The sequence below is a fragment of the Buceros rhinoceros genome, unplaced genomic scaffold (assembly GCF_000710305.1).
Source record: "Buceros rhinoceros silvestris isolate BGI_N320 unplaced genomic scaffold, ASM71030v1 scaffold5515, whole genome shotgun sequence".
Classification (NCBI taxonomy): Eukaryota; Metazoa; Chordata; class Aves; order Bucerotiformes; family Bucerotidae; genus Buceros; species Buceros rhinoceros.
Genome location: NW_010411031.1, coordinates 16,895 through 30,960, shown reverse-complemented (window position 1 = coordinate 30,960; position 14,066 = coordinate 16,895). Strand labels below are relative to the sequence as shown.

General features: G+C 37.9%; 1 protein-coding gene across 2 annotated transcripts in view; it reads right to left on the bottom strand.

The window, feature by feature from the left end:
- The window catches only part of MAP3K7CL (MAP3K7 C-terminal like), a 30,987-nt gene that overhangs the window by 13,166 nt on the left and 3,755 nt on the right, over positions 1-14,066 (bottom strand). For both annotated transcript variants that reach the window (XM_010135845.1, XM_010135844.1), the window contains one exon: positions 5,909-5,967. In XM_010135845.1, the coding sequence (XP_010134147.1) occupies positions 5,909-5,967 (59 nt within the window). The remainder of the gene's footprint in view (positions 1-5,908; positions 5,968-14,066) is intronic.

The following is a 14,066-nucleotide window of genomic DNA, read 5'->3' as shown; positions in this document are numbered from 1 at the left end:
TGTGGCAGAGAAAAAGAACTGGAATTCCCAGCACAAAGTACTTCCCATCCATGAAGTCCATATACTATTTTTTTGGTAACAGTTTGCTAGTTTACCTAGGCAACTAATTACAACAGGCCTTAATAAAGCTCTGTTTGCAGTATATATTTTTTTCACTCACAAGCCGACAGCCATACTTTAATTTCTCCTCAAAACAGCCCGAGCTTATTACTTCACAAGTATCTTGCCCATCCATAAATTAATATATATAAAAGCATACCTGCTACATAAGCAAAAGCCACCCTTGCCAAAGAAAGTTATATTTAATGGCAAGAGTTGCTACTTTTAATCCTGCTTATTTCAGGCTTCTAGTGTCATCCACCCTCATTTTCCTGTACTGGCAAAATATGTGCACGCAGCATCTCTGATTTTGTTCACAAAGCTAGCACAGAAGTTACAGCTTTCAGTCATACTAGTGGTCTATTCTACTATGCCAAATTTTCAACAAGGACTGATTTTTCCTTGTATTTTGTTGAAACATTGACAAACTTTCTACAGAATCCAGCAAGTAGACACTAAGAGATACTGCTATAGGCTGTTCTAAGGCACATATGTTATGTACATCTTTACGAAACATGTGCAGTGTTTATTTACATTTTTGTTTGGAATTCAGATATGAAAGACGTTGCAGGATGACATGCAAAGGCAGTTCATGAAGAAACAGAAAGAGCCTGAGCAGTTCTACCTGTTTTTAAAGACAGATTGAAGGAGCTGTTCTAATTAAAATCTTTACTGAAAATTGTCGTTTTGTGTCCTCCAGCGATATTTTGCATCACTCACGTGACAAAGAGTGTTTTGCCTTGCCACATGAATATCAGCATTCCATGTGCACAAAAACTGTATAGTTGGTAAGTGTCATCCAGGTGTTCAAAAAGTTTAAAACCTTTGTTTGTTTGCATTTCCTTTTTGGTTCACTGTGAAAAAAATTAAAACTGTCTTCTGAAAAGGCTGAAGTATAACAGAACAAAATGTATCATGCAATTTTCTCAGCTGAGCGTGTGGACTCATCCACAAGGCAGTCTTTAGCACTGATCTAACTCAACCATGGTGCCTCACTTTTTGTAAATGTGGTAATTTTCAGCTAAACTGTTCTGGAAAACCAGAAAGTTCAGTGCCAATTATTTTGCATGTGACCCATGTTTATTATATGGCCTTGCGTACTCTTCTAGGGTGGAAGAAATCACATTATTCCAAGCAAAAGTAATAGCTGCACATTGCAGCTACTTTTTGTTGTGCAGCTGGAACTCTTCAACCAGTTCCAGATGTCCAGACTAGGATATATCTAGTCTAGTCTAGTCTGACTAAAAAAGTGGGCAATTCTCTTTCCTCCAAACAATTCAAGCCTACTGGATAAGAGAGATTAAGAGTTTTGCTCTCCTTTCCTGAGAAATTTTCAATTCCTTTCTAACCTTAGTATGCTCTGACTTTGTAAACATCCATGTCTTACATAATCTAAGATAAGATCATAGTTATCACAGCAGTATTACAGGAGACTTATCAAGTTCATAGGCAATCAAATCTAATTATACTCTAATTACAATACACTAGTAATCCCCTTGGAATTCCATATATATTAAATACAGCATAACCTTTAAAAACACAATATAACCTTAAACTTTCTAAAATAATTTATACGAGTCTAACAAGAGTCTTGACAGTCAGTAGAAACATTAATTCCATTATTAAAGTTCCAGAGAAAACAAGATTTCTACTAAATGCTTGTATCACACACAACAAACTGTGCTTTTCATAGTATTTTCATTGCTTCTTTTGTATATATGTTTCCCACTAAAGCATGAAAAACTACCCCTTGACTTAACAAACTGGTATCATAAATGGTTAGAGACTTCTTCTGTTGCAGCAATTTTATGATCATCTAACTCCATTGATCGCAACAGATTCATAATACAAAATATGACATAAATGACTCTCTCAAGCTCACAATTTCATGAGAAGAGATGGTAAAGAATTACAGAACACACTGTTCATCCATATGTGACTTGTTTTCTTCCCTCTTCAGGATCAAACTCCCCAGCTGGAATAAAGACTTCAATGGAGAAGAGGGAGATGAACTGAGCAAGTCACAGGAAATGCTGAAACAGGACAGACAGCACACAGGGCATAGTAATGCGGGTACTTAACACCAGATACCTTCCTCTATATTCAGTGACCTAAACACCAAGGCCTTAGATGCTGATGTAGATGTCTAAATATAGCAGATAACCCGTAGTAGAGTGTCTGTCAGAGCGGCCACCGCCCACTATGCAGCTAATCAAGGAAGCGCCTTCCAAAGCCCAGTCCAACTCTTACACAAGGCAAAGGTTAATGTTTCCCAATAACAAACTGACAAATGCAGCAAGCCTATACTCACTGCACTACCCACCACATCGCACACACAAGGGCAGGGGGAAAATGACACCTAAGCCCAAATAAGCAAGTGCTTTATCCTTATTCAAAGTGTTGCTCATCAGTGGGAAGCGACTAGTTTCCAATACTGCAAACAAAAGGTGTTGAAAGCAAGAAGTTTATTAAATGAGCCTTGTTTCACTGGAAGTACTTCACTGGTAGGAACTTCTTTGTAGTTTTTTGTTAATAATAAAGCTGCAAAAGAGACCAGGTTTTTCCTGCACAGAGCTTAGACTGCTCTGTTCTTAGATGTAGGGATTCTGTATCTGGCTGACATTAATTTTTTAAAAAGTAAAAATAAAGAACAAAAGCAAAACTTTTGAGTTAGAGAATTGATATTATTTTCTTACAAATTGCTTCTTGGAATTTTTTCCTCTCAGACTAGTAGAAAAACACAACATTCAAAAAGGTAACTGGGAAAGACAACACTTTTGGTGCGAACCTAGCTAGTAGATCAGAACACTAGATTGATCATTTTTATTCTTCAGAAAGTAGCTGTAACTTTCAACTAGGATTGTCCTCAAGTAAGAGTCCTTGTAGAGAATTAGCTATTAGTTAGTCTCCTAGAAATACTTTTTCTCTAGTCAATCCCACCTCTACCTCTGTAAAGCTGGGGCAGGTGCTGGGACAGCGGAGTTTATCACCCCGCCATGGGGGAGGCTGCACTGAACTTTGCCCTTGCCATCGGATACTGTTGTCCAGGGAGCAGGTACGGTAGGATCGTGGTTGGAAAAGTGGGAACGCTAGGTAATTCTGCTCAAACAGCCAAGTTGTCTGCCAGGGCCTAACATAGAAGGACAAGGGCTTGAAGCCTAAAACAGAGGTGCAAATTGCTTGGTACTCAGGCTGTGGTCTGCTGCCTGCATGCATAAAATTCTAAGGCTCTGAATTTCCAAGTCACTTAGCTTTCAAGCTGCTTTCAAAAACCAACCTGCCTGTTATTATATAGCCACCTAGCCTGCATTTATAGTTTGTTTCTTTAAGTAAAATACAAATGCTTTTGACTGTATTTACGGCATGGTGATGAAAATCTTGTGGCTGCAGATGTGATATTTTTCTTACGAAAATACGTACCAGCATTCTCACAAATTCAAGCATTCCAGGCTGCTATGCCTCTGTTGATTAAAATGTTCGTCTACACGACACTTCATGTGTGCTACTTTATACTAGCTAACTTTGGGATAGAGAAAAGTTTGGGTTATAGCAGTTTAACAATAAGGAAATATAACTAGGTAAATTATAACCTTTTTACAAGCCCTGTTTGTTTGAAATACTAAAGCAGTATAAACATAATGTAATTACATTAAATAGTTATAACTAAGATATGATCCAGATTGACAAAAGCAAGGAAATTCAAGGTTTCATTGCTAAAGCTAAGTGTGGTTACCACTGCATCAGCTCAGAACCCTGTGTTGACTTAATTGCCTCTAGTTGAACATAAAAGCATCTAAATATAAATACGCACATAAGCTTGAAAAGCTAAAGGATGAAGCACTACCACTAAGTTTATACTTTAGAGTGTTTGAGTCAGCCTGACAGTCCTCATAATTTATCCTTTCAACTACCTCAACATTAGAAAAACAAGTTTCTGAAGGATAACAAGAAAAGCATTATCTGAATCAAAGCCTTTGATTGTTTCTTTGAATTTGTTATCATATTAAGATCATGAGAGTAAAGGAAGATTCTCTTGACAAAAATGTCAGGTACTGAACAGACCAAGAGGCTGTATTCAGTGGAATTGCTCTAGCGTGTACTTAAAAAATATTTACTGAAGGGCTATTATTTATCCAGCAGACTTGAATGCTTCCAGAGGAGCAATTTTAGACTATCATGAAATTACACATTTAGAGTATATTACACATTCCAGAAACGGGTCATAAAACTCCTAATAAAAAAAATCATCACTTGGCCTATGAAGTACCTACATCTAACATTACTAATTTTGTTTTTATGTACCAACAGCAGTAATGATAATCATACTTTGCTCTTTTAGAGCAGTCTTCCCCCACTGATTTCAATGGTCTAACAAAAAAAGCTCAAAATATTAACCTCATTTCAGAGATGAGAAGAGGGATGAAGCAACTCTTCCAGGATCACACAGTGTGTCACTGACAGAGTTGGGAACAGAATGCAGGTTCTTTACTTTCAATTCAGTGCCTCAGCGACAAAACAATATCGCTTTTCTCAAATCGAATTCTTCTGAGGGAAAAAAATATCAATCATCTTTGCTGTACTGGAAGATCAGAGGAATAAATAAGCCAGTATACTACCCTATATGGTCTCATATATTCCTTTCAGCCCAAATCTTAGGTTGCTATTCATTCCTTTAATCTTTCTAATTATGCCTAAGGAACCTGCACCTATTTTCAGGATTAGAGGGATAGAGAAAGAAGAGTCTCTGTCATCCTCTGTCCTTCCTCAGTCACCCTTTTGATGAGAGCAGCAGGAGAGTAAAGTCAGTCCTTTAAGTCAGCAGCCCTCTAGTGTTGTTTCACTAGTTGATGGGGACAGGAAGGATGACATCACTGGACAACACAGTCTGCTAATGCCTTTCTCAATTTACACTCAGGAAACAACTGCCTTCATATTGAAATATCAGAGGAAGCCTAAATGCTCCTGGGAAACAGATGATCTGAAGTAGTTTGCAAAAGCCAACACACACTCCAGAACCGCCACAGAGGAAAGGGAAATAATCCCTGGATACAGAACTGGCTCTCTGCCTGGTGAACCACGGAGTTGCCATCAACTATTGCTATCAGTTGCTGTCTGATTGTCCAGTGTATCAGGGCTCCATTGTGCTATGATGACAAATCAGACTGGTCATGAAAGGATTCACCACTTTTATCCCTTGCCGTCTGCTAGGGCAACTGTTAGGGTTGCTGGCTATGCAGCATGAACTCGTGTAACTTTGAAGAGGCTCACATCAGTCCTCATGACTGGCTTTAGTTACCCAAGATTTGAGATAAGATGACACTACAAAATGCACCTTTGCATTCTCTTGGAATGCTTCAAAGAAAGCTGATCATACTGGTCTCAGCACAGCCTGTAGGCATGAGAATATAATATCTGACTCATTCCTTCTCCCATCAAAACCACAGGAACTCTCTTCATTGCAATGCAGCAGTATGTACTGTGCATCGTACATAGAAACATAAAATCATTTAGGTTGGAAGAGACCTTTAAGGTCATCAAGTCTCCCCCAAAATATTTAAAAAGCAGGTGAGATTGTTAAAGTAGTAATTTCCTTGCAATTGGATTCAAATGTCAAAAGAATTTTTCTGCAGATTTTGCAGAGTGTACATTTGTGGAAATACACACTTATTAAATGTTAATAGTTTAGACAAGCATCACTGAAAACCTTCACCTTAGTGTAACAGCCAGAGTTTTTTTATCATAACAAGTATAGTGAATGTGAAGTAGAACTGTAGTAAAAAACCAAACAAAAAACCCCACACCAGTTTACCTGCAGCTGCTGATCTAGTTCTGGAAAGGCCAAAGGGAAATTTTCAGAGGAAGCATCATCTAAAAGGTAAACAGGATGTTAAAAGTCAATGCCTCCCAAAAAGGGCATTTTTAATGATCTATTTAACTTAGTTCTACATTGCACATATTCATAATAATATTGGGATCCTGCAAACACTTCCACATCTGCTTATCTTTCTACACTTGAGATACCTTAATAGACTCCTTAAAAATACTAGTGAGTTGGCAATGAGAAAATCTTTAGGTGCTGGACAGACAGAAAGACTATTATGTGGTGCAGTGATTAAGAAAGAGAGCAAAGCTAGTTAGCACAGTAGAACATATTGTGATTTAATAAAACTAATAAATCCAAACAATCTTTCTTCCTGAGCTCTCCATTACACTGCAAAGTAAAGAACCGTCCAAGGACAGCACCTTTACTACCACAGAGTTCATTACTTGAATGAAGGGAAAGACACCTTTCCCATCACAATACAATTACTTACCAGGGCTAAACCGACAATAACAGAAAACCTTCTCTCCCACCACTTAAAGGCAGCCACAAGAACACATAAACCAGCCTGGCAATACTGGAACTAGAAGACTGTTGCCTACACAGACATGATTAGAATGGAGAAGGCGCCACAAATTTCTCCGTATTGCAAAGAAATGTATTTACTCTAACCTGTAGATAACAATTTTTATGGGCTAGAGTTAGTTCATTCATGACAACAAGCCGAACTGTGTTTTTATTTATTTCTTTATTTTTAGTACAGGCTTTCAGCAAAGGTGGGACAGACTGTGCCAGTTACGTCAGTGGTGTGATGTGGACACCTGCCCACTAGTAGCTGGACTGAGATCAGAAATATGAATCATGCTTGGTAGCGTCACAGCTAGCCACTTCTTTCTCAGTGACTTTCACACTATCAGTTTTGCATTGGATTGTAATGACTGTCCATGCATCTTACTACAGGTTACGGGAGGTGAAGAGGAGGCTACTCTTAGCCAGTTTACAGAGTCAGTTATTTGTAATGTGTCAAAGTAAAACAAGGATGTTTCTCATAGGAGAAGATTGCTAACATAGGTCAGATCCTGCAACCTGCTCTGTGCTGGGAGACTTATGCACTACAACAAAACCCTAACGAGGTTAAGAGGACCATGTATCAAAGCACGATTCTGAATATTCTTGAAGAGTACAGACTAGGTTTTAAATTATTTGTCAAATATTGGTTTTCTCTGTATCCTGCCCTTGCTGGTCATATAGCAAAGTAGGTTAGGGGGAAAAAGGAAAGTAAGTCACCTTATCCTATGAAGAATAAACATACTGGCTAACAAACAGTCAGAGCCTAACTCTAACAAACATAGCTAGAATACCTCTAGGAAGGGGTGCCCAGAGATGCAAAAACAAAACAAAACAAACAGTGACACAGAAGGCAAAAGCAAAAGCTTTTGACCTTCCTCAGGAAACAAAGTGAAATTTCAGATTTCCATGGGGGAGGGGTCTTGCTAGTGTTATCAAAAAGTCATACCCACCAACCCATCCCTACTTCATTTTTCATACTATGTCCCAAACATGTCAATTCTGGAAAATACTTAAACCGCTTTAGTTGTATAGACTTGTACCACGCTGTGTTTGCTGTTGCTTTCTTGTACAATATTTAAAAATAGACTAATATTCTAAAAGAAGAAAGATGAATCATATGGCACGGCTAAAAGGAAGGACGGAATAGGACTTGGTCCGACTACGGGTACAGCTGCTCTACAAATATTTGGCTGAATAGCTGTTAAATATTCTGACAGAGATATTGGACCAGAGTTGTGGACAGAAGTTAAGCTGCTATTTGTTTTGACAATTCCAGCAGTACGATCTTTGGTACAGTAGCTATAAGGAGGGACCTCAAACATTTTTAACTTAAGAAAAACAAAGCAAAAGGAACCCCAAGAATTTTAAAGAAATATCAGCCAATAATTAGGTTTTCACTGCACCAGATATTAATAAGAAAACAAAATTAATGGAGTGTCAGAATATTAGAAAATATATTGGATTCTCTTCAGAAAAGAACTATTGAAAAAATGTTGGGAAATACTTTTAAAAGGATGGAATAGAGAGAGAAATTACTATAGAGGAAATCCTTTCAATAAACAGATGTTCCCTGCTTATTTTTTTGAACTCAAGTGACTGAGTCAATGGTACTAAAAACAGAACATATTGGTATCCTAACCATTATGGCATACCATAGTACATTTTATAATGGGCCTGCCCTAGCATCTTTTGAACAGCTGCTAGGGGTTTTTTTTGGTTATGCTAGTTTAAGACTTATTAAAATCATCATCTGATGTGCAGAACATCATTGAGAGTGGATTGAAATTTTTCTAATTCTCTTAGGCTCCTCTGAAATTTTCAGCTGAAATATTTAATTTACAAAAATCAGCAGAAATCCTCACAGTTAACTGCAATCTTGTTTTCCAGAAAAAGAACAAGAAAAAACTTTCCACACAGCTTATGGTGGAATAAATTATTGTATCAGGTCAGTCTGCATTTCACTGTTGTCAAAGTGAAAACCACAACAATAACAACAAAAATCACTTGGTAAAAACAACAGCAGTCATTTGCCTCCTAAAACTTTTTTGAGGATGCTTTCAGAAAGTCAATAGGAAGTAAACTCTTGCACTTTTTTCTAAAAGAATCACTATTGCCCTTACAAGCTTGAATACTGAGTGTTATGCAGGAGATCAGACAAAATCACTTTGGCTTCTAGCCTCCAAAATCTATGACTGTGAAAATCAGAAACTCTGAAAAAGTCTGAAATGTCAGAGAAAATATTCTGAAGATCAAAACTCATAGCTGTCTCCTTATCTATCTGTATTTTTGTTATTTTCTGTTCTAAATCTCCTTTACTGGACATCAGAATTCAGAAATACCTCTTTTTCTCAATTTATTATCAATATTTAACGAGTGCCTAGATTGTTATAAGGAATTGCTGATATAATCAAAGAACCCGTTTGTTACAAAGTTAGTGGCTTTTCTGTACCACAAAACCCTGAAAATAACCAGGCTAATTCTTCACCAGATACAAACAGCATCTCACCTCTGTGGCCACTATTTTTCTCTTCTGTTCCCTGTCAGTCTTAAAGAAAATGGATTTATTACTCAAGCTGGTTGCTGAAAATATATTTTGTTTAAAATCAAAAATTTCTAAAAATCAGAGACTGCAACTTGGTGCACGTGAAAATGAGTCAAGATTCTAGTCAAAAGAAAACAAAAAGGTAAAACATACACGTGAACCTTATGGCCATCACAGCAAACTCAACAGCGCTGACCTCTGGTGAGAAAAAGTTAGATCAGTAACTTCATCACAACCACCTAACTTCAATTATCTGTTGCATGATTTCTAAATGAGTAGCACTTCCTGATTTCCCACAGTTCCCAAAACTAGTTTTGAAGATCTGTATTTAAAAGCGCACTAAAGGTAAAGACCTGTACCCCGATTACAAGATGAACCCTCTGCCCATACTGATGGTGTTTTCTGAACCAAAGACTTGGTTCATGTGTATGGAATAGTTTGATTTTCATGTTTGTTTCATCAGGTTCATACATTCACTTTGCTTGTTGCTGAAAACTGTTGTTATAACAGAGAGCATCTGAGGGAGGGTCTCCAGGGAAATCACTTTCTCCTTTTGCTTTCCCTTAGCTGGGCTGAGACAAAGTACCCTTCTATGTCAGAGCCAGCTCTCTGACCATTCCCACGAGAAAACTAACAACATAACAAAAGAACAAGCTGCTGCCCAGCCAATGCACCTTCCAGCTGAAATGGTATGATGGACAGCATTGTGTAAGGACAGCAAGGCTAAGCTGCTTGACCTTCACTGCCCAGGTGAGCTCTTGTCTTCATGCTGATAACATCTATTAATACGAATGTGAGATAGACTCCTAATCCGTGGTACAGAGGTTCAAGCTGTCTGACTTAGAAGGCTCAGCTGTATTAAGACTGATTGTCTTCATACAAAAGGCTTAGTACTTATCAGTGACGTCCTGATGCATTCACTCCCCTGCTCTATGCTAATGTTCCACCTCTGAGAATGAATCATGCTTTCTGGAAAGCTTCACTTATTTAATCATGTTCTGGCCTTCTGGAGATTGCAATAGCTCAGACCTGCATCACATAGATGAACGAGCAAAATCTATCACACTTTGCTATCTGACTGACACAAAGTCTGGTACAACAAAGTGGAACATCCTCGTCTCTTCCTATATGGCTGCTCCATTTAGTTCAGCTTTGGGCTAGGATAGTTAATGAAAAAATACCTTAAGAACAACACCTGATATACTTGCTATATACACTTGCAAATTACAGTTTCTCTAGGATAAATAGAGAATTCACAACGATAAATAGAAATGGAACACAAATGTTTAAATGTGTTGAAAGCACATTAAGGTTGCTAAATCAAGCACTCAAAATTTAGGAAATGCCAATCACAGCTCTGCTTCCTTGAGTAACTGAGTTATGATCCAGTCTTTAATTATACAATCAGGTACTATTTTTTTCTCCCACATGCGTGGGCAAGTGTAGTCAGATCTCTTCCTCCAAAATTAAAGAATTAAATTGGTAACATAAGTAGGCTGTTATCCTGTAAGTGCATCAGCCCCTACACAGGAAAAGTGCTCAAACTCATCTGCAAGCGCTGCAACTCGCAGAAGTACAACACTAGCAAACTGTGTATTGGGGTCCAGTCTTGGCCCCAGGAGGGTGGTGAGATACAGCAGCCCCAGCCCTGGTTACTGACAGACAAGCATAGACTCATTGAATTTGTGCTGGAAGGCTATGTGGCTAAGTGACTGCGACTTGGCACTGCTGCGTGAAGCTCCCGGGCTTCTATTCACAGCCCTGTCTGACATGACCTTACACAACCTCACAGTTACCTCACTCATAAAATAGTGGAGAACGGTCACTGCCTGACCCAGGAATAGGCTATGAAGGCTTGCTCAATAACAAGAGTTGTGGACCTCCCAAAAATAGGAACGGCCCATAACAGAAGAGATAAGAGCAAAACACTCCAACTCCGTATTCTTCCACCTAAGCCTAAAGCATCCTCTGATGAATGCACAGCCACTATTCCTTTGAGGTATCTCACTTAAGTTCCTGTCTTAAAGATCAAGCCGCTCAAATGTAGGTGAGGTGCAGTTTTAGGAAATTAGTTTTGTAAATTTTAGCCATATATTTTAGCAATCCCCACTGGTTTTCTACTAATATATTATCTGCCAGAAAGCCTCTGTTGCCATTACAACCAAAATATGGATGAAGTAGGGATTTGAAGGTTGCTGTTGAAGAAGGAACCATTGCAAAACAGTCTTGCATGATCAGCTATAAAAGTAGTGATTTTTCTGGAGAGTGCTATCAGAGGTAGACTAACGTCAAACAAAAGAAATTTAAAAATGACTTAAAGACCAGTCATTTACCTCCGCATGTCACTAGCAGAATTTTCAAGCTAGATTCAAGCTTTCATTCCGTGAGGGAAGGTGAAGAGATGTTTACCTATAAACCTTCCCTTAGAACTATTGCACAAAATAAATCCACTTGTCTAAATCTAATAAAGTCCCTATTATAATCATTGTATCTTAATACATTCAGTAAATAAGAGTTACTGATATAAATTAGGACATACCGAATTTCATTGGTGTAATTAAACTGATGTTGATAAACTACAATGAACTTTCTTTCTATTTGGGAATCCTTATTTACATTTTGGAACACCATATTCAGTTTAACTTGCATAAGTTCCCAAGTGATATAAGGTATGATGAAATAATGTGGTTTAAATTCATTAAGTTAAAACAGTATCTTAAGTCAAACTGGTGCAATACAGTGTGTAGACACCCCTAGGAAACCTATGTTTGATGCCAGCTTAGTGAACTTAAGTAAAAGAGCCAAACATAGATATCTATATATACAGGAATAAGAGATACACAGTAAAACTGCCTTCATATATAGCACCTGCTGAAGGGCTGCTCCTGAGACTTTTAAGGAGCTTTTTAGCCTACTTTCACATTAAAAACACTGCACAAAGCTGGCCAGGATTTCAGTCATTGGGTGTTGACCGACAAATAATATAACACAATTAAATTATTTCACTCCGTTATAAACCAGCTCCTGTCTTGTAGGCCAGTTAATACAAAGTAATCTCCCAAGTTGAGAGCAGTTTCTCCTTTCGCTGCTTCTCACACCCAGTGCTTGGTCACAATCCTAGCCAGTGAGATAATCACCACCCAGAAGAAACATTCCATTTCCCCTTTTTATATCTAGTTATGCTGCCAGTTCCTCCTCGTAAGCAGTTGTACAGCCCCCAGAAGGAGAAAGCAGCCTTTCTTGGTGAAACCTGTCACTGTGCATTTCAAGTGAGGTAAAATTTAAGGAAAAGCTGAAGTCAGACCGATTCCTTCACCACTTTGGTGAAGAAGTTTTTGTATATGCTTTGGCAGTACATAAGCCTCATCTGATAGTTTACTATCACACTTACAGCAGGTAACACCTGCTGTTTGAAATGAAAACAAATACTCTTGTCAAGGAGAAAAAAAGATTAAAGAAATATAAAAAAGGAGGAAAAAAGCGCCAAGTATGGAATACCTAAAGGTCTATCTATCTGTTAAATGGTTTTGCATCTCATCTCAAAAAACCCCAAGTGTTACATACTTATTTAATGTACTCTCTTGATTCAGCTGTGGTTTGCTGAAAATTTTCAATCCTGATAAAAGTTTATTTCCTTTGCCTCCTTTAAATATATAAAATATAATAACTATGTTCAGGCTTACCACTAAGAGCAAGATCAGCTGGTTTAGACCACCTGGTAGCCCTCAAGAAGATGTGATGCAGCAGCGAACATGTCACTCACTTTACTGGTTGCTATTTGGTTTTATCAGTACTCACAGAGATTCTGGATTGCCTACTGCAAGAACTCTCATAGATATACCACAAAGGTCTCAACATTATAGACAAGTTCAACAAAAGATAACAGAAAAATATTGCCTCTCTGTAATTGAGATTATTTCTCTAAGAGTTAAGAGAGAGGCTGGAATTTTTAGCAGGATAGAAAAGTAAAAATAAAATATGATGCAATGGTAAGGAAGCTCGACTTCCTGCCTTTCATGTCTTCTTCCAAGCTATTCACAACTTTGTCATTTCCTACTGCCATCTCTTGTCACAAACCACTCTATCCTCTTTGATTTTCCCATGGTCTCAGCTTTCCCTGACTTCTTTTCAGTGTCTCACATAAGCATTTTTTTTCCATAATTCATAAGAACACTCCCCTTTCTTTTACATCTCTTTGCTGTAATTCCTGTAAGAAATTTACCGTGTAGGTATATCTTGAGAGATAAGAATGATTCTTTATTACTTTCTGTAATAAAAATGTTACTACCAGATTATTTTAATTTATGAAAAATGGGCACATACATAGTCATATTTATTTCATTATATTACTTGTCCCAAAATTTGTGTCACACATCTTTTTGAGCTGAAAGTTGTATACAATAGTATTTGAAGAGGTTTGTTTTTAAATTCCTTTGCTTAGGGAGCGAGATTCTATTTCAGGCTTCTTGCTGCAAATTAGTATTACACGACAATTAGCTAGGAAAGATAGTGCATTTTCTAAAATATTTTTTAAATGAGAAAAATCATATTCAAGCTGAGACTCTATTCACACAAAGCACGCTATCCTACAACGCCTACTGTCCCATAAAGCACTCATCAGCAGAGGGTTTCAGTTATCGTTGTCAGAGATCCTTGTATTTTATGCCATAAACACATCTCAACCCTGACTCCAGGCACTCACCTTTAGCAACAGCACAGCCAACATGTTTTGGGATGATTCCCAGCTTCTGACTTACTTTATTTCATTCTGACTTTAACTGTTTGGCAACAGCTTTCTAGACCATTATAGTATTTAAGGTGCAAACTAATAATATTCGTCTATTCCAAAGGCCAAAGGATCCATATATGTACAGGGTATGTTTTGCGAAATTAATACCCAGTCAGCACTAGCTGACAGGATAAATGAAATCAATGAAATTTCTGCTGCTTTCTGAGGGAACATGCCATGTGGGGCATCCGTTTCCTGAAAGCTTTCATCAAGCTGGCCACGTGTGGCATTTTTCAATCTTCCTG